The 21,408-nt window shown below is 37.4% G+C and overlaps 1 protein-coding gene across 1 annotated transcript; it reads right to left on the bottom strand.

The window, feature by feature from the left end:
• Window positions 1–7,771: 7,771 nt before the first annotated feature.
• LOC102597018 (uncharacterized) lies at window positions 7,772–21,084 on the bottom strand. Its single transcript, XM_015313713.1, has 16 exons — window positions 21,015–21,084; window positions 20,787–20,832; window positions 19,989–20,460; window positions 19,605–19,884; window positions 18,589–18,881; window positions 16,943–17,119; window positions 16,127–16,861; window positions 15,928–16,022; window positions 15,791–15,841; window positions 15,566–15,654; window positions 12,980–13,576; window positions 12,798–12,872; window positions 10,117–10,187; window positions 9,967–10,024; window positions 8,850–9,120; window positions 7,772–8,763 (listed from the first exon to the last, which is right to left on the bottom strand). The coding sequence occupies exons 3-16, from the start codon at window positions 20,396–20,398 to the stop codon at window positions 8,123–8,125; spliced, it is 3,843 nt and encodes a 1,280-aa protein (XP_015169199.1). The 5' UTR covers window positions 20,399–20,460; window positions 20,787–20,832; window positions 21,015–21,084; the 3' UTR covers window positions 7,772–8,122.
• Window positions 21,085–21,408: the final 324 nt, after the last annotated feature.

Genomic DNA, 21,408 nt, shown 5'->3' with positions numbered 1-21,408 from the left:
TTTATTCGCAACAATCTACTTCACATATTTTGCATATCTGGGTATACCCTGCAAATCATCTACCAATGGCAAGTTAATGTGAACTTGTTTACAAAAAAGAGAGTAAACTTACCAAAACATTCATCCTCCTTCTATTTCTTAAACTTTTGAGGAAATGGAGGAGGTGGTTTCACTATTGGTTGCACTCTTTCTTCTTGTGCAACAACTTCGCCCTCCTTGGGTTCGCTTTCTTTATTCGCAGTTTCACTGTTCCTTTTCTTAGGAGCTAACTCCTCTAATTGCAAACCACTACGAGTACCTACCGTTTTTACCTGCTTGGGATTTGGATCAGTATTTCTCGGTAAACCTCCTTGCGGTTGTGAGTTTTGGGCATTAGCAAACTGCCCGAATTGCTTCTCCAGATTTTATGTAGCCAATTGGTTATTTCTCACATCAGCAGCTAACTGGGCTTGATTAGCCATGATATTTTTCAGCATCTGTTCTATGCTCATGTTACCAGATTGCTTATTTGGCTGCTCCCGTTGGGCCTGTGGTTGGTACCTCTATGCATTTCCTTGGGGTCTATAGTGATTCTAGCCTTGACCCTGATTTTGATTTCCACCCCAAGAAAAGTTTGGGTGGTTGCGCCAACTTGGGTTATAAGAGTTCCCATAATATGCTGGCCTCCTCCTTGTGGTGCATTTCCTACAAAGTTGACAGAATCCAGGTTTGCACCACATATCTTTGCGCTATGGTCACCACCTCCGCAGATCTCACACCAAGATGGTGGTTGTTGAACTGCATTTACCTGCGCGGGCTATTGTCCCAATGCTAGATAGTTGAAGTGGGTGGTCATCATATTCTACATAGCAGCCATCTGTGCAATTAAGGCATCTACCACTAGCATACCTGCAGTTTTCTGAATCACCGGTTTCACCCCTCCTCCATTCCATTCGGGGTTTCCCTGCGATATCTTGTTCAGCAAGGTGAATAGTTCTGCATATGTCTTCACCAAAGCCTGACCATCTGCAGCTGAATCAAGTAGAATTTTGGTGTTAGGCTCCAATCCTTCAATGAAGGTATTGACCAACACCTCATTAGATTGATGATGATGTGGGTACCTCATCAACATCGATTTAAACCTATTCCAAGCTTGGTACAAGTTCTCCCCCCCCCTTTCTGTCTAAAACTTAAGATGTCACTCCTCAACTTAGTTGTTTTCCCAAAATCTAATGAGAAACTTCTATGCTAGATCATTCCAGGAGGTTATAGAGTTAGCGGTCTTAGAGTTCAACCATCTTTTTGCTTCCCCAAGCAGAGAAAAGGGGAATAAAGTGAGCCTCACATAATCCACATTCACTCCAGCTGGAGTATAAGTATCACTAATCTCGAGGAAATTCTAAATGTGAACTGTTGGATCCTCGTGCGACAGACCAGTGAACTACCCATTGGTGTGTAATAGTTGCACCATACTCTGCTTCAATTCAAATCTTCCACCACCTTCAGGTTTCTGAATGCATGATGTCACATTGGTGGGACGTAGGATTGCCACGTCTCTTACCTTCATCTCATCCATTATTGTTTCAGGTTCCTCTTGCTCAACTCTTTCTACTGGAGATGTTGGTTCACTAGCAACAAGACGGACCGGATAAGTAATTCGTTTTTGCCTTCTCTGGTAGTGAACAAAACTTTTCGGTTCAGCTAGAGGCGATATTAATCCTTGATCGTCGTCCAGTTTGAAGTTCTAATACAACCTGCAACAATGAAATACTAAGATCAAGTTGCCAACACTTGCTTTTTAACTTCAGAAATCAGAAAAATCAGATAATTTCTAATTCTAAAGTCCCCGGCAGTGGCGCCAAAAACTTTGTTGCGTCCAAATCGCACACGCAAGTGCACGTGGTCGTTCAAGTATTAAAGTGGCTCTTATAAAGAGCGGGGTATCGTACCCACAGGGACTTATGCTTAGAATCACACAATTTCTCTAACTTTCAGCTAATCACAAGTGTTACCAAGATTTCAAAAGTGATTTAGTTTCTAATTCTAGAGTTGTACCAAAATGCAATAAAAGCGATTCAATTTCAAGAGTTTAAAAACAATGATTGGGTAAAGTCCAGGGCTACAGCCTCTATCAGGATTCATGCAATCAATATCATTTATATGGGTATTTATCAACTATCGAATCAATGAATAACAAGGTTAAATGTATGATCATAGTCTCCCAATCTCTAATCACCTACAATAAATAACACCCTAACTACATCGTTGACCAGGGATAGGATGGATTAAGTACCAAGCATTAAGATTTCTTCATGTACAGTGACCTAAGCAAGGTTTCTAGGTATATCCCTATCCTAGATACAAATTAACCCTAGTTGTTTAGAATTAATCATGCTCCTTATGTCCCATGTTCTATCCTCTTATTCCTCTCCCGAGTTCAATTTGGACAATGTATTTATTTCAGTGGTGATCAGTCATGAAATACGAAAAACAAGAACATAAGAAAGATTCAAATGATAATTGACATTAACCCAATGAAAACTTAATAGATTACAATCATCTTGTAGCCACAACTCTAGAACTAGGGTATTAAGCTACTCATAATCCAAGATACGATATAGAAATGTTCAATAAACATAAAGAGATAGAAAGGAAAAGAGTTAAAGAAAGAACCCTAAAATGGTGAAAATGTTCTCCCAAGTCGCCGTTCTTCAAAACCCAGAAAAAGAATATTTAATAAAATAAAATAATGACCTACTTATACTAAAAGTTGAAACAGCCAAAACTGGGGCTCAGGAGCGCGACGCGGAGGCCTCTTCAAATTTCCATTTGCACATAATTTCACTTTTCCGCGACGCGGGAACTCTACGGAATGCTCTGCCTCGAAGTCGCTTCTCGCTAATTAATTTTTTAACCCTCTCCACGGCGCAGAGACACATCTATAATTCAATGTGCGAGAAAATGCACCCCTCCACGACGCGGCTGCTACATGGAAGGCTCTGCCTCAATTCACCATTTCACGAGCCAAAATAGAATTCCTCTCCATGATGCGGAGAGGATACGTTGATGCCTTTGAATGGCATTTCTTCAATCTTCTTCCTTGCTTCCTTTTAACTCAGATCTTTTGTGTTCCCCATTATCCATTTTCGAGCTCGTTTCTCCAATTAAGCTCACCTACACAACTAATCATGTTGGTTAGCTCATAAACACACAAAAGACTCAATAAAACTATAAAAGAGCACATATTTAATTCAAACTCAGCTTAAAAGCGGGCATTATTAGATTTCTAGGCATATAAATATGCCTAAGATTAGGCACTCACAAGATCAGCAACACACAAGATCAAGTTCACCAATGATAAAGATGTGCAAGGCAATGTAATGCAATGTCAAGTATATAGTGATGCATGTCTGACCTAATGATACACACTCGCTGTCTATCAGTCCGGGACCCATGGAGGACATATTTGTAGGATATATTGGCTTTCCGATAGGAGTAGAAATAGAAAAGGGAATAGAAAAGGGTTCTAAGAGTTGTTCAGGGTTGAATCTAAACTTCACAGCAACATAAGGAGTCACAAAAAACAAGGTAGCATTAGGGTCTAACAAATCATTAACATCAAGGGAGAAAACATTTAACATACCGGTAACAACATATGGGAATTTTCCTGATCCTGACGAGAGATAAGGCATATAAGCAATTTCGGCCACCATTCACACTTGAAGTAGTGCCGTTTTGTGCATTTCTTCCTACTAGAGCTGATGATGTAGTGTATTGAATTATGTTACCTCTACTGACCTGCCTCATAGAGGGGAAATCCTTAAGCATATGTCATGCCTGACCACATTTATAATACCCATCCCTACCATAAATATAGTCACTGGGATGATTCCTACCATACTTGTTGCAAACATGGTAAGGTGAGTACTCTTTGGCAACACTATCTTGTGATCGAGAGCCACACTCTTTTCTCCTCTAATCAATTCAAGGTCTAGGTGTTAATGCACTAGCTAAAGATGGAGTTAGCCCAAATGACCTCTTCTGAAAGATTGATCGATACCCATTTCCGTTCCTCTAATGACTGCACTCATGGTGTGATGTTCTAGCTCTCTTATTAAAAATATCTTTCAGATCCTTCAACTTATCCTCCTTAACCTACTGCCATGAATCACTAGCCCGGATATGCCCATAACCCCAATCAACATCATTGTCTTACCCTTCTTTCTTGGAAGATAGGGGAGTCCCGACACAAAAAAGCTCAAGGTTATACTCATGCACGCTCATAGAGTCTTACTTCAAGTTGCAGAACTCTCTGACCTTTGTCTCTAGTAACTCTCGAAAAAGAAGAATCCCATGAGGGCATCTTCAAATGCATCCCAACATAGAGGTGGTGTATTTTCACCCCTAGTCTTCTTCCACTAATCAAACCATATCCTTGAAACATCCTTAAGTTGGTAAATGATTCCATCTCCACACTCTCTACATCACGAACATGCATCACCTGGAAGATCTTCTAAACCTTATCAACAAAATTTGTGGATCCTCATGAAGCTTAAAACCTAGGAACTTAGATGGATTCATCCTAACAAATCTATGAATCCTTGAAGTGTTTGGCACACATTGACGTCCAACCTAAGTTGTAACAACTTGAGTCAAATATGGATGGCTATCGAAACCAAACATTAGTAACATCAGCATTTGGTTCCTGAACAGCAAGTTTGGGACCCCTTGGTCCGATGGTAACTTGTGGCACTTGGGAGTTTTCATCTTTCCAAGTAGAACATCATTTGTTCCTAATATGCGTCATATGATTAATCACTCTTTGTGGAGGCATGAGCTGAAACATGAATAAGCACAAATTAGAAAAGGTGAATATAGTTAAACTATATCGCACGAACAATTTTATGAAAGAAGGAAAATATTTCCTCAACATCCTGTAGCCTCTCCATTATAAGTGTGGTACGCTTCACACCCATAAAAAAGACTCTACTAGATGCAAATTTTTAGACATTCTAGACACTTAAACCTAATACTCTAATACCAAGTTTATCATGACCCAGTCTACACCTTAGGTGTGATTGACACTCAAGATTACGAATACCCCAAGGGAACCCTTGGTACTGACATGTTGCTAATGAATTGATAGGGCATTTTATGAAAATACAAAGGGAAGTTGAAACTTAGTTAGTTGAAAATATGTTCTAAATATAAATCTTGAGTAATATAATGATGAGATCCATAGAAATGAAAAACTAATGTTAAAATAAAGACTCTATTGTCTAGAATAGAAGCAATAAGTTTGTCAGGACAAATAGAACTACGATAAGACTAACTACTAGCTAATCCATGTTGTCCCTGAATGAGGAGGACTCACCAACTACTTACTGCGGAACAGGACATGCACCACGCATTGGACTTCGTACCTCAGGTAATGATGATTGAGAGTTTGGGGAGAAAATTTGATGCAATGATTTTTCAATGCACAGAGAAGAAGACAAAGAGGCAAGATGGACCCTGAGGTGCAAATCCCCTACTCTAATGGCCCTCACGTCGCATATCCCTATTTTACAAATTCATAGTTTATCAAGTTAAAGCAGAGCCAAATCGAAATTATGATTTCAATTCTACTATTATAAATAGGTTATGATGACGATGTTTTTGAGGTTACACACTACCATTAGAAGTTAGGCACTATCGTTAGAATAGAGTGTTCATCATTCTTTGTTGCAAACTACTTTAGAATTGGTCTTATGGTTAGTTACTACTTTCTTATAAGATTATTATGGAATGAACAAGATGCTCTTGTAAGAGTTGAACTAATCAAAAGTTTAGTTTACTTTCTTTCATCTTAATGTTCATTAGTTGTTTAAATTACTTTTATTATTATTCACATCTAGTTATGATTAGCTAAATCTTATAACTAGGGTAATGGAACTTAAAGTGGGGGTAAATATAATGAAATCTTTACATTAAAATATTCACATGAAGGGGTAATCATTGTGTATTAAGGTTCTTTCATAAAGATTATTTTTTAATAATTACAAATATTAAGAACTCGATCATATTCTGATTAGCGTGACAAAAAAAGTTAAGATTAGGAAAAGAATCATTGACAAGGATTTAGGGTTACCAATTTCCATCTAATAGTTTGAGCTAGATATAGGATAGATAACCTGAGGCATATGATGAATGCACAAATTAATTCAGCACCCTAGCGTCGGCAAGGAACTAGGGTGAAATTATCTTAATTGGGCCGAGGCTTTAGGAGACCAATAGATTGGTCAGTTTTGCACAGTAAACACACCTAAATGAGTTGATAGTAAATTATTTGTTTGAATTCTGATATCTAAAAACCATAACTCTAGTTCGTATTTAATTCTTGATAACAACTACATTAATATAATTTAGTTAATAATTCTCCTTTTAACACCTTCAATTAAAATAGTAGCGTCATTAGTTTGAATTTCATTTGCAAATTATAAAGTTCCCTCACTCTTTGTGAGATTCGACCCCAACCTTGGTCGTTTACTATATGTTGACATGGACCGCTTTATTGTCATTTGATAGTGTAATTTGAGTGTCATCAAACTCGTATATTTATGGTAGTTGAGGTGAAAATATGTCATGCCCTATATTTGATTAAAATAAGATTTATCAGCATTCCCTATTTTGTGGATATCATACTATGCACATGCATTTACATGAGATCGATTATGAATAAGGATTGTGCATGCAGAGATCATCCGTATTGCAATCGTTTTATGTTTATGAACTGAACACGTGAAGATCGTCCGTGCAAATAATTAATTAATTTTTTGATAATGCATTGGTATCGTCCGCACGAGCATGTAAATACCATCCGTGCTGGTACATGAAACTCTCTAGTCCTCCATGGATCCCAATTATCAAACAGAGAAAGTGGATGTATGTCACATTTTGTCAGTACGGTGCATTCTCATATTGATTTAATGTTGAATTATATATTAAGATGGCTATGGTACTGTTTGACTTGATACATCTGATACAACAATTGTGATATTATTAGTGGTCTAACTGATAGTTTTGAAAAAAATACTTTTTTTAATTTTCATAATGAGGTGATTTATTTTATAACATAATTATACTAGTGAAAAAAAATGAAAATATTTCTCATTATTGCGTCTAGAAAGGGTCAGTATCAAAGTTTGCCAAGTACACATGTTTTTCATACCCACTCTATACTTGCTACATCATTTTGCGTACAGAAACTGAGTAGAGCGACCATATGGGACCATTTAAAACTTAATTCAGAGAATACACATCTTAGAAATGAAGTTACACAAATACAGATCAGAAAATATGGCTTTTAGACAAAAACCATACCTCCATCCACTGATGTAATCTGAATCCTGGTTTGAGCTAACAAGTGTTCCATCAAAGCAAACAAATGCAGACTAAATCTATCATCATATTTCAAGTCATAGCTAAATTAAACCAAATACGATGATATACAAACATGAAGAGCAATGTCCCATTCCCATGATAGTTTGTGAAGATCAAACCAATGCTTTAACATTGCAATTTTCTGACAGAATAATATCTTACAATCACACGTAACAGAATGTATAGAATTGGGAAAATGATAAACATAAATGAAAAAACAGGAAAAAGGTCACCACATAGCATTCCCTAAAACTACCACAGCATACAAGCACAAAACAAACCTTACAGAGACCAATATACCCACCATGACCGTTGAACATGTAGAGTAATAAGACAAATAAACAGAGCAGGCAAACATTCGAGAATGGGATGACTTATAAGAAGTGATCTTATTGAAAAATAAAAATCTATATACAGAAGACGTTCCCTGACCTGTATTTCTAAATCCAAAGTACAGTGCTTCTACGATACTATGACTAGGGTACTGGTTGACCATTGTACAAAAGATCTTTACAGTCAAAGTCATCAACTTATACGAACAAAACCCTTCTCCTCCAAGGGTTCACTCAAAAATGTAGCAGTACACAAGTATCCCAAAGAATATGCAGCCCTAATTATGGACTTCAAAGTCACACTACCCACATGTAACTGGTGGTCATATCTGGACAACAAGGTTTCTCCAGTGAAAGATAATAAACAGGAATATACATCAAAAGAAGCTTCAAACCATCATATTCAAGTCTGACAAATCATCCATTGGAATCTCAAGACCCAAGAAGTCATGGTCTTGTAATCCGTCATCATCAATGTTCAACCATGAGCCTATGTCCTGTCCCTGACCACCAAGATCGTCAGGGTCACCTAAAACATCCATTCCTGGAAGTTGCAGGCCGGATAAGTCAATGGGATCCTCTAGTTCCTCCAGGTTACAATCAGTCCTAGCATTTCCAGTGCCAGTGGCACTCGTACCACTTGATTTAGCTGTTGAAGATCCTGGCAATTTAGGCTCCGACATCCTGCCAAAAAGCCCATTGACAGAGGTGGATAACTGAGCAGTTTTCTGCTTACCTTTTGTCTTGGGCTTTCTTTCCCCCTTGACATTGGAAGAGGCAAGTCGACCAATTTTGGTTGTTCCATTGCGGGATAATGCCTCTCTGCCACTTCCTTTTCCTTCTCGGTCTCTCTCACTTCTCTTCCCTTTTGCACTGCTTAAAAGTGAACCACCTATGCCTGAAGAAATACCAATGGTAGTACCAAGAACATCATCCAATTCCCTCCGCTTGACCCTACTTACTTCAGAAGGTAAATTGACTTCAAAGGATATGTCCTGTTTCAGCGATGGGCTCTGCTGTGCACCCAAAGCTGTAGAAGAGACATCACAAAATTATACGACGCATTTTAAGAGTGTTATACTAATTAACACACCTTGCTTCAGCATTAATAAATACCTGAAACTCTAGCTTCACCTGAACAGCCGGATGTGCTGATATAAGATTTTCCAGCTTTGCCATCAGTGTTCGAATCTGTTTGTCCATCACTAAGGCGGGATATCCCAGAAAGGAATATATCCTTGTACGAAGGATCACTGAAACAACTCTTTCTTGTCTCCTCAAATTCTTGGCATCGATGGAAAGTTCGCTTGACAAAAGCTAAGGCAGCTTGCTTGGCAATTTTCCCGCTAGCACTCTTCATCCCATGAACATTTGGACCCCAACAGCTCTGTCGAGGCAGAATCATTTCAGTTCAACAACTTCAAGATTCAAATTACATGATTTAAAAATACAGTATCATGCTTCACACAGTCCTGAAGTGCAGTACAGCAATATGTACAATAATGTATATATCTATCAACAATGATACTATTAGCAGCAAAGTTACTTGCTGTCTACATAACTATTTGAAGAACAAGAATGAAGGAAATACAAATATAAGCAGAAAGGCGATGAAAACTCTGGTGGGCTCTTCTGCAAAGACACAGACCGAGCACATTGACAGAATATCAACTTGCACAAGAATAATACATGTAGGGCACAAGAAGTTACAAGTATTAAAATTATAACTTCAACTTCCTGATTTCTCTTTGGGGATCAAAACTAGATGAACATGGCAATCAGCTTTAGTCTTAACACAAGTTGAAAAGTAAATACATAAGTTTAAAAGAAGTCCTACACGAAATGATTATGAAAAATGTACTTCTAAAGCAAGGGGAAACTTGCAACTGATACAAGTTGGTGTAAAAGCTGTATAAATAAGTTACTGAAGCTACCATTACACAGTAACAGTTCAAGCTTTTTATCCGGAGAGACAATAAAAGAAGAAGATCAGCAAGGATCAAAATAGAAAACTATTATCTTGGTAATAATAGTTTGACCATATTTCACATGACGGAATCTTGATTTATCATTCAGCAATATGAAATGAAAGTTCACACCAAAAACAAATTGCAATATATCTGAACTCTGGTCCCTCAAAGTAGAGATAAGTAGTAAGCTACATTTCATCCCTTTCTCCAAGGATGTAAATCTAAAATTTAAGAACAAATATTGCTTAGAAGCTTCAAATTACCATGTATTTTTCGTATGTCATTGCAACCAGTTTATCAAGAGCACGCTGTTCGAACTCCCTATAAGACAAATAATTTGAAGTTGTCACAACAATGAATAGTATTAAGCAACTGTCAAGGTTAGGCATCTGAAAGAAGCATAAATTGTGTACTTCTCTTGAAACTCTCTCATCTCTGTAGATGAATTTAGCAGTTTCCCGAGCATCCTTTTCTTCTTAGGAACCTGCAGAGTAAGCAATCACATGAGTGAGGCTCCCAATAGAAAAACCAATTGCTTGAAAAAGTTATAACAATAAAGGAGATCAAGCCCCTATTTGTTTTAGTTAAAATTAAGATGTCCAATTTTGAACTTGTATGATCATTATGAAGTTTGTCTCTAATAGTAAATAATTAAGATTTCTTGTTCTCTTAGTGTTTGAATTGATTATTTTCTTTTGGCTGAGTAAGGAATCTTATTAAGATTGGAAACAACTCCCGTATACAAAAGATATACCAATAGGTCGAGAATCTACATCAAATACGAAAGAGATCCAATCATCAATACAAATGGGAATCATAAGGGTGCACCAGAAGCAATCAAAACAAAAGGATATTACTCAAATGTACAAAATCATTTTCAATCCTCTCAAACATTCTTCTATTTCTCTCCCTCCATATGACCCACATAAGAGCTAGAAATCAAACCACATGATTTATCTTTGTTTAAAATCTATATAAATAATAATTAAAATATTGGCAAAATACATAGGTAGGCCCTTCAAGTTATCCGGTTAGACATTTAAGTTAAGCCTATGACCTATTGAACACTTGATCTATGCTCAAAATGCGCCTATTTAACACAAGTTGAAGTGTGTATTTCACTTGTCATTGACCAGACAAGTGCAACCAATGAAAATAAGACAATTCAAAAAGAAACTTCAAATTAAAAAAATTAGGGGAGAGGAGTTAACGGGAAAACAATTCCAGCAGGAGGTGACCTGAGCCGTTTCATGGCAAATCGAAGCAGCTCGGTAACAATCCCCAAGTCAAGATTTGAGAGTTACGAAGGAATGTTGCCGGAACAACAGAGATTGACAAGGTCTTCATCGTGTTGTCTAAAGAGGGAAGAGCTGCCAGAGGATCCATGCATGCAGATACATGAAATGAAATGGAAATGGAAGGAATCTAGGGTGGAAAGACAATGATCTACGTCGAGAAAGAAACGCTCACCTTCTCTTCGATCCCAGACGTTGTGAGAGGCACAATCAGTAAAGAACCAAATGAAATCAAGGTAATAAGCACTGGAGAAGAAGAGGGTAGAAGAAATGACGTTGGTTAGGTATAGAAGGAAGGAAGGGCACCTGAAGCTATTTGAGGGCGGTCTTCAATATGGTGATGCTGGGGTCTCGAAGGGACATCCACGAGGAGAAATATTCATCAAAGAATAGAAGCAGATGAGTTGGATTGAAAATGGTCAGAAATTGATATTCTGGTGAAACTTTTTATTTTTCAATATTTACGTGCTCAGGTTCATGTGTGAGACATGCCCCCTGCCATGTCACAAATGGGTGTTCAACGGACACATTTTAAGCACCAAATCAGGTGTTCAATAGGTCATAAGCTTCGTTTAAGAGTCTGAATGAAAAATCTGGCATGGTGCTGTAAGAACTTTGTTTAAGGTCCTCTAAAATATTATATCCACAAGATATTAGAGAAACATTAATTTACATGGTGCTGTAAGGACTTTGTTCGATGAAGCACACCTGGCAGTAGGGGGGTTTGGGGGGGAGTGACAATGAAGGTGGTTCATTTTGGAGGCTAACAGTGGAGGTGCTTGACGCTGGTGGGTGTGCAGTGCACCTGGCGATGGTTATTGTACAATGGTGGTTGTGTGGTATAAACTGGTGGTGATAGCCGTGTGATAATAGTGGATAGTGTAACGATAAAAAGTCACCTTCACATGAACTTTTAGATTAAGCATCTTACTCTGTACAAGATTAGACTTGGATGAAACAGACCTATTAAGAGCAAATGAGTGCTTGTAACAGAAGAACTGATAAAAATAAAAACAAATGCACTTAGAGCCCGTTTGGATTGGCTTAAAAAAGTAGCTTTTAAGTTAAAAATAAAAAGTCAAACAGAAATGACTTTTAAATCAAAATATAAAAAGTAAGGGGAGACCTAATTTTGGTTTTTGACTTATTTAAGTCATTTTTAACTTATTTTAAGTCATTTTTCACCTTGTCAAACACTTCCTAACTTATTTTAAGTCATTTTTGACTTATTTTAAATTTATTTTTTATATTTGTCAAACACTTCCAGAAGTCAAAAACTGACTTAAAAGTAGGTTTGACCAACTTTTAAGCCAATCCAAACACCCTCTCAGTGGGGTAAGATTGATTCAAATTCAGGACTCTATTAAGTGGAAACAAACTGCCTTATATCATTAAATCTGATTGCAACAAATAAGATAAAGCACAAATGTAAAGATAGAACACAGAAGCTGATAGTCAAAAATATTCTATGAAGTTCAACTACAAACGCCTAATCGCTCGTGAAAAATATAGATAGAGACAACCAAGATTCACGCTTATATGTTATAACATCCAACCTCATAAGAGGAGGAAGCATTCAATCCCTTCTCATTTAGGATGACAGGATGCATGAAGTTGAAAAGCAAACTCATTGTCAGCCCACCAGTTAACTCAACGAATCAAGGGAAGCAAAAAGAAATGCAAGGCAGACAGTGACAGGCAGAGGAAGAGAGATTCTTCTTTAGTTTATCCAAAAAACAAATTTTAAAAAAAAAAGAAGAAAGATTCTTCTAAGATACAGAATTCCAAAAAGTACCAACCATTTCCTGGTGTTCCTCTCGCAATTTACTGATCTCTGCACTGATCTCTTCATTTCCAGACTCAGCTAAATCAGACTACATGGAAAATAAGGAATCAGCAAAACAAGGAACAGTGAACTCTGAGAAGATATAGCACAAAGTACACACCATTAATCCAACATACTGAAATTCCACCAACCTACCTGCAGGTCCGGATATACTCCGATACAGTGGATCTCCAGGAGAAGTCGCTCATGAATTGACATCTCATCATACTGATACTCGGAACAAACAAAGCCAGGCACTGTTCGGTGTTCTCGAAGTAGACCATTTTGGGACTGATCATAGCTTGAAAAATTCCCCACTTCTAAGGTGGATGTAGCATTATCAGCCTTAATGTAGTCCAAGTTATCAATGAAACACCCATTGGCATCTATCCTGAATCCATTAGAAGCACAGTATTGGGACAAGTCACTGCTATATAACATCTGTGCACAGGAGGTATCGGATTCTGAATCCATCTCCATTTCAAATCCAGATCGATAAACATTGGAGTTAAGGTCTTCCTTTCCATTGCAATAAAGCTCTTCAGGTACTAAAGCAGCCATCATCCTTTGGTACAAGGAAATGCTCTCGGGTTTACTTTTTCCAGAGGCTACATGTTCTGAGGTAAGATCAAAACTCTGTGTTTCATTTGTCTGTCCCCCAACATCATTCAACCCAAAACCACTAATTAAACTGGAAGCATCAGCATCAAAAGGCACAGAGGCTGGTGCTGCTAGATCAGTCTCATGATTTACCTGTTAAGAAAAGAACAATAAAGATTATAGTATATATCGGAAAAAGTTATCTGTAGAGGGAAGGCATTATTTTTATATTAAGCAACCATGGCATTGTTTTACAGTATTAAATGGTTTGCATAATATAACATACTTTTTATTGATCAAGTAAAATTCATGAGTCCTACTATGTAACTGTTCTTTTTCTTTTTTGACTGAGAAATCTGTGGGGCAAGTCAACCTTTAAGACCAACTGCAGCCTTCAAAACCTGGTGAATTAGTTTGCATGGTGTGGGGCTATGTTACTTTATATAGGTCAATTTCAAGTATACACTGATAACTAACTGCAAGACAATATGGAGGAACCTATCACATGTTGCACGAAATAAACTGCAAGCTTGTGCACACGTTCATCACCCAAACAAAAGAAAAAGGAAACATGTGATTTTAAATTGAAGAAACATATATTTGCACACACATAAAAAAATAGTAATGGGGACAAAGAAGCTTCTAGCAAGATGCTTGGCTTGGTCACTCTCCCCTCAAGGAACAATTTCCCAAACTCTACAATGTTCCTGCCAACCCCTATGCGGTGATTTCAAACTTCAGACCTTACAAGGTTGGGACATCACATTCAGGAAAAACTGCAATGTTTGGTATCTAGAAGGGGTATGTTCTCTCTTATAGCTTCTGAGCAACTCCTCCAACTCAGGTCAAGACTGGACTATCTCTTGTGGATGGGACAATCTAATTGTCAATGGAACATTCCAATCATACTACTCAATCTTAGTGTAGAAGTGAGTGACTATCTCATCTGAAAGTTTAAGCTATGAGGCTTAAACCAAGAACCTCTACCTGCTCTAATACCATGAAAATAAATAGATTTTGAGTTTTCACACAACCCCAAAAGCTAGTTGATGAAGTGAGAATCGCCCAAACCATATAAAGAGAGCGCAACCATTCCCCAACCAGTATGGAACTTACCACTCCTCCGCATCCCCAACACTGGGACAAACAATAACAGGGGTTGATCTAGCTCGGTGTTGTCAAAAGTGCGCTTAAGCCCTGAAGCGAGGATCAAACGTGTTGAGAGCATCGCGTCGCTTAATGCACACTTCAGCTCATCATCAAGGTTCTAAGGCATACTTTTCCTTGCTAATGAGTCTCTTCTGAAGAGGCAACACTAAAGAATTAATATTTCACTTTATCATAAATTGTTTTCCAATTTTTGTGTACATATAATTGGCATTTATGATTATTATTATTAATCTTGGAGTAAACATAATTTTTTATGATTTTTCTCTCTTTTCGCCTTTTTTCATTAAAACCCACGCATTATTTCCCCAATGAACCTTACAGATTTTTTGACTGGCCCCTCTTTTCTTATTCAACTTCTTATATTTATGCCTGATGACAAAAGATTGCTAGAAGACCTGAACTTCATTTCTTATCCAGTTTTATTTTGAGTACTAAAAGGAATACCAAATGAGAAGATGGACGTATACTACTATCCTTCTTTCTCTGCTATTACAAAAAAGACTACTATAGCTGTATAATATGAATAGAATACAGTACAGGGAAAAAATAATTGTCACAACATATAGCAACAAAACCAGCCACCACTTGACTCAACAGAGAAAAGTAATATGGAGTGGGGTGAGAAGAAGAAAAGTATATATCTCAATGGAACTAACATGCATATGTGATAAGAACTACATAAAGGACTTCCAGATTTCTTTGTTTCCTCCACCGAAAGTTATGCATGCAAATAGTCATACCAACAATTTCCAGTTCGCATAGCAGCACCCAAAAAAGATACTATTGATGTGTTAAACAATTGGCATGGCAGGAAGACAATCTTGCCATTAATTATCTCACCATTACAACGCCCAAAAGAGTTCCTCATATATTCTAAGTATATTAAAATACACGAGTTTGAAAAAAGAAGATGAGTTGCCCATATGCTCATAAGTAGATTAATACACAAGTTTAACAAAGAAGACTTTTCACCTGTTGCCTCAGAAAGGCTGTGTCTATTTCAGATATAAAACGAAAAAGTGGCTCCATTTGCTTCCAGAATGAGCTCGAAAGGGCTTGAGCTGCAATAGAAATAGGATCACTAAGTAAATTTTTTTTAAAAATCAACCAATCAATAAATAAGTTAATAACAGCAGGTTCAATTAGTGACACAAAGATAGATGCTTTCACAGAAAAGCATGGTGGCTGATGGTGTACCAGTGTTGGCAACAGCACTTGCAGCAGCCAGTAGCTCTTCATGGCCATCATCTGAATATATAACAATAAAAATTAACAAAAAAGAAGATAGTCATTCCGCACCTATAATAATCAAGCCTACATTGCTTCTACATTACCTAGAAAATCCGCTGCAGCATCCATCGTTGCATGCTTCTGTCGTTTATAAGCCCTACGATCAGAGAGCTTTCTTGTAGGTGGTCTGCCTCCCTTGCTGCAGAAGTAGTTGCATAAAATCAAGAACAGTTACTCTATTGCACTAAAAGGTAGCAGAAAAGGCATACCAGCCATCACATTGAAAATGAGTGAATGTTCAACCTTTCTGTCTTATCCAGAGAATGTCTAGAGGTTCTAAGTTGTTTTGCATTTCCAACATTGCCAAGTTTTTCAGCCATCAACGGCATTAGGGACCTAGCAGATGTAAAACCTCTCCCACTCCGCCCTTGCCTGCGAATACCATCTCCAAAGTCTTCTCCACTTGCAACCGTACTTTTCCTTGGCGGTAGAAGCAATGTTGACATCTTTTGTACATTCCCAGCTTTCTCATCCACTTCATCAGACCTCTTGCTCTTGTCTTTAGACTTGATTTCAGTAGCTCCTGATTCCTCAGTTTCAGATACAGCAGGAGAGAAGAGATCACTTTTTAACTTTTGTTGGGGGGAAGGGCTAGACAAGCGCCTCTCATTACGCAGAACATCGCTTGTGCTATCCAGGGTGGAGATTTCATCATTATTGGGAACAATGGGAAAATTGTTCCTTCTGGCGGGTCGAGAAATCTTTTGGGGCCTTTGGCCGGCCCATTGAGCAACAGGTGGTGATGAGGACCTTGTAGAAGGGTTGCGCTTTCGATTACCTGCCCCAACAGCAGATGGAAGTTTGTTTGTGCAATGAGAGATTTCCCAATCATTAGCAGCAGCTGCCCGCTGAACCGGAGGAGACAATTTTGGTGCAACACCTGAACCTGATCGTGGAGCCCTAGTAGCAGAATTCAATTTTGTGCTCGATGTAGGGCTAGGTGATGTAAATTCTTCACCAGTAGCGGCCTTCATTGTACTGGATGAATAAAATAGATAAAACGTATGAGGAAAGTAAGAATATGAGGAAAAGAATACCTAAAGAGAGAGATCACCATACTTGTTGACTGTTCTGAGATTCACCCTTTCTTTATCTGAACCAAGAGGACGATCTCTTCTATCTGGGAGATGAGGATGACTATCTTGGTCAACCTTAGACAAGGCAGAACGCATGCCTAAGGTAACTTGCTGTGTTGCAACATCAGTTTTTCCAACACCTCCAGGAGTAACCCCAGGTCTACTTGAACACAACGAAGATCAGCTCAAAATAAAAGAAGTGTTCTCTAAACATAACAAAAGAATTACATTTTAACTAATTATTATGCATTCACAAAAATGATCCTGAATCTCAAAGGAAAAGAAGATTTAAATGGGCATCAACTAATTATTGTGTATCCCTGAAGTAACATATTTGATCACATCCAATTATAACTCTTCGTTTTTCAATCTGTAGATAGTTATGATTTTTCCTATTACATATCCAACAAAAAAGATACTTTCTTCTATAAACTCACAAAACTTGTCCGACTAAATTGAATACCTCCTAGTAAGATAACCAACTTGACTTTCTAAAAGAAGTACTCCCTCTGTTTCAAAAAGAATGACCTAGTTTCCTTTTTAGTTTGTTCCAAAAAGAATTACCCCTTTCCTTTTTTGGAAACACTTTAACTTCAACTTTCCACGTGGCATGTTTAAGGCCACATTATTAAAGGGCATTTTGGTACATTTGACATAACTTTAATTCAGAACCACATGATTAAAAAGTCTTCTTTCTTTTCTTAAACTCTGTTGCAAGTCAAACTAAGCCATTCTTTTTTAAACGGAGGGAGTATATTTTTCATGACCATGTTGCTCAATACTTTGCTGGCAACTAAGTAGCATGTGCAACATCCAAAATTCACCATCTATACATCTCCAACTGAAGCCTAAGAATCTTCAATTTCTTCAATATCAATACCAAATAGAATATGATGCATGATGTGACACAATCATGTCAGAAATGGAAAAGTTACTTGTCATAACTTGTTAAAGAAACTTTGAGGATCAATATGGTTATGCCTCTACCATAAAGCTGGCAGTTCCATGCATGTGTTAATTTTATACAAATCAATGACTTCTTTAATCAAAACAAAACTAAGGTGAAATTGAAGAAAATGGAATACATTGAAAATAGAAATTTCTATGTCCCTCCTTTCCTTTTATCTCCTTCCAAGATTCTCCACTCAATCAATATTTTCTCCTCAAGTTCTCCACACAATTTAGGTTTTGTAACTCTATTTATAAACATTTGAATTACTTTAGCCACTCATATCCATCCTGGATTCACGAATCTTATAAATTAAATCATGAAGGATCCAAATTCAAGGCCTACCATTACCCCAAAAGCAAAAGATAGGAAGGGCAAGAAGTTTCAATTTTACTTACCATTGAAGGACTTCAATTTTTTACTTAAGAGGAGTGTCCGGATACCACTACTTTTCTGGACCTACGCACTTAGTATAATTAGTTACTGAGAGGTAGTTGTTGAGATAAAAAGCACTTCCCAACTTATATCAAGCATAGCATAGAAAAGTAGCCTATAAAAATAACCACAAGTAGCTTGAGGACGTCTACATAATCCTGGAAAGAAATAGAAGAAATGACACAAAAACTTGAACACATGCTTTCCTCTGATTTTAAATTCAACATTGACAGTTGAAGCACTACCTGAAGCCATGGGTATCAGTAAATCTTGATCTGCTATCACTAGGAAGTCGTGGCTGCACTCCTTGCTTTGGTTCCCTGTGGCCATCAATAGGTTTTGACGTCAAGGAACTAGTAGCATCTGGTTTAATTCCAGAACGCTTCTTTTTCATCCTCGACTTCTCCCAACCCTCTACAGCAACAGATGGAGTATGATCTTCTCCCTGACTTATGCTACCATTTGGAAACCTCAGTAACTCCCTATCTCTATCTATGTTCCCAGCCGGCCTTGTGGGAGTGTTTGCCCGTACATCAGGCTAAAATCAAAAACAACAAATCTGTCAGTTTTGAGAATGTTATGCCATGTCCAAGCATAAACTCGAATGAATGAATGGATTTAGGTGAGGAAGCATGTAGCCTAGCAAAAGATTAGCATCAAGTAAGGAAAGCGCAATATATCATATATATTATGGGAAAAAGATATGTTTACAGGATACTTCAACAGCAAGTATCTGTGTGGTTGCATATATGTTTGGACAAAAAGGGAACTATTTGAAACACTTCCTAGTAAACTCTGGCATTTCTTTCCACGAACATACAAAAAAAGTTTTAGCAAGGAAGAAAGATTCTATATCAATGCTCAACAATATAAAACTACCATTTTTTCCTGAGACAAGTATCCAACCACATCAGTTCATTTGTTAGTGTTAACCAGCAATTTAGCAAAAAAAAAAGAAAAAAGAAGATCCAATCTTAACGCTCAACAATATCAAAGCTTCATTAGGTAGTTACAGTGTTAACCCACATTTAGCTGATCTTACCCAGTCAAGGAGCAAAATTAAGGAAGCTAATCTTCTAAATGAGTCAGTCTTCTAGCTTACTCAGCAATACTATTGCAGGAACAGGAGAAACACAGAAGATTGCAAAGAGAAATCTCAACCGAAGGCTGGCAATGACAAAATACCTCTTTTTGATAAGGTAATGTAAATTAAATACCCCAAAAGTAGGTACAAAAGGATACAAAGAAATTACGAACGAACCCTCATATCCGCCATAGACGTTCGAGTTCGTTTGCTTGGAACAGCAGTTTTAACCCTTTCTTCAGACTTTTGTTGCTCAAACTCATAACCACTGGGAGAAGAATGACCCTGTATACTTGTTTTACCAATGCCTGTCCCTGAAACTGATCGATCACTTGGAAAAAATGTCATGGGTCGGTCATTTGATAAGGCATCAGACCGAGATCTCTTCCTTGATGGAATGCTTGGAAAGCATTTGTTGAGCACAGATAAAGATTCGGTGAATATCTTTACACGTTCCCTGATATTTCAAGGATTTATATGAGTACAATATCTCTTAAGAACCTCATTCCAAGTTGACTAGGAAAAGCATATAAGAGAAGAAGACAGTATCCAAATAAGTACCTAGCTTTAGTGCAGCTTTCACGAAGACCAGTCTTGAGGCGTCTGGCCTCCTCCACAGAGGGAGAAGTGAACAGTTTGGCTTTAGAAGACACCAAAGGAGAATCCTCCACTGGGACTCCTAAGGTTAAACTGGTAAGGCGCTTGAAATCAATAATCCGATTAAGCTTGTGGTCGGTAACCATAGCTTTTGGATCAAAACGTAAGCACTGGAAAAAGTTGAGTGCATCTGTACGTGTTACTGTTGAAGTAGTTGTTGTCATGTTTGGAATTGGAAGGGAAGATAAGATTGGATTGTCCATGTTGTCACGGAAGCGATCCAATGAAGCAGTAGGTGCACGCTGACTAGAAGCGTACAATGGCCTATCTGGACTAGTAGAAGACAGATCAAATTTGGTAGATGCTGCTGACATTGCATCAATTTGCTGACACTCTTTGTGTAACCCACCCAGAGAAGAGAGCTGTGCATGGCACTCTGCTCATGAAACCCAACTCAATCTCCTAATAAATGTGTGGGGAGGATACCATCATGAAACCCACTCCACAAAAGTAATAAAATTTTGAGTTCAGAGGAGCTATGTTATTGAACTTGTATAATTTTCTTTTAATAGACTGCAGTTACTCATACTTTTTCTTCACAGCATTCATCAAGTGGCAGACTCAAATTCAACCTTAATTCTGCTTTCCACTTTTAAATAAATAAATAAAATATAAACTGTGATCAAATACCCACACTACTTAGTTACTTCATGTCATGCTCCTACACTTTAACTTGAACAAAAAATATTACATATGCTTTACCTGGCAACTTTAACTGTAACAAACAACCGCCTTGGATAGGAAAAATCTGAAATTAACATAAAAAATTAAAGTAACTCAGGGTTCAATTAGGGTTTTAAAAAGTTCGATTTTTCTTTTCTGTATTGTAATTAATAATAAAAATCAATCAAAAGGAATACCGTACACATTCAAAATCAAAATGAATATCTGAGATATGCATGAATGAAATGAATAGAGAAAATTGATTACAGGAAGGTCGAAAGAGTCGTTGATCGGTGAAGGGAAGTCTCCCCGGTCACTGGATCTCTTCACCCGCTTTTTACTTAAGCCCAATAATGAACTTTATCTATTTTGGGCCTCCAGCCCATTTATTTGGAAATACATTCATTACAATATCTACTCATACATTCATATAATTTAATTATGGCAAATTACATAAATCACATACTTTTAAGGTAAAATTACAATCTATCTCTTATAAGTTTATAATTATAGAAATCCTTCAAACGGATACAATAATATAAGCGCTGATACATTAATCTAATGTGCAAGATACATTAATCGTTAAGTAAGATACATTACATTTTACACATGATACACTAATCTGATGTACATTTTATACATGATACACTAATCTGATGCG

Source organism: Solanum tuberosum, unplaced genomic scaffold (genome assembly GCF_000226075.1).
Source record: "Solanum tuberosum cultivar DM 1-3 516 R44 unplaced genomic scaffold, SolTub_3.0 scf00002, whole genome shotgun sequence".
NCBI lineage: Eukaryota > Viridiplantae > Streptophyta > Magnoliopsida > Solanales > Solanaceae > Solanum > Solanum tuberosum.
The sequence above is the reverse complement of the archived record's forward strand: the minus strand, read 5'-3'. Positions and strand labels throughout refer to the sequence as shown.

Bases quoted from the DNA above. Each gene is read 5' to 3' on its own strand.
- LOC102597018 (XM_015313713.1), bottom strand. From the start codon at position 20,398: ATGTCAGCAGCATCTACCAAATTTGATCTGTCTTCTACTAGTCCAGAT. The intron at 19,885-19,988 runs GTACTTATTTGG...TTGAAATATCAG, and splicing joins GAAAGCTGCACTAAAGCTAG to GGAACGTGTAAAGATATTCA. The intron at 15,655-15,790 runs GTACACCATCAG...TTTCTATTGCAG, and splicing joins AAGTGCTGTTGCCAACACTG to CTCAAGCCCTTTCGAGCTCA.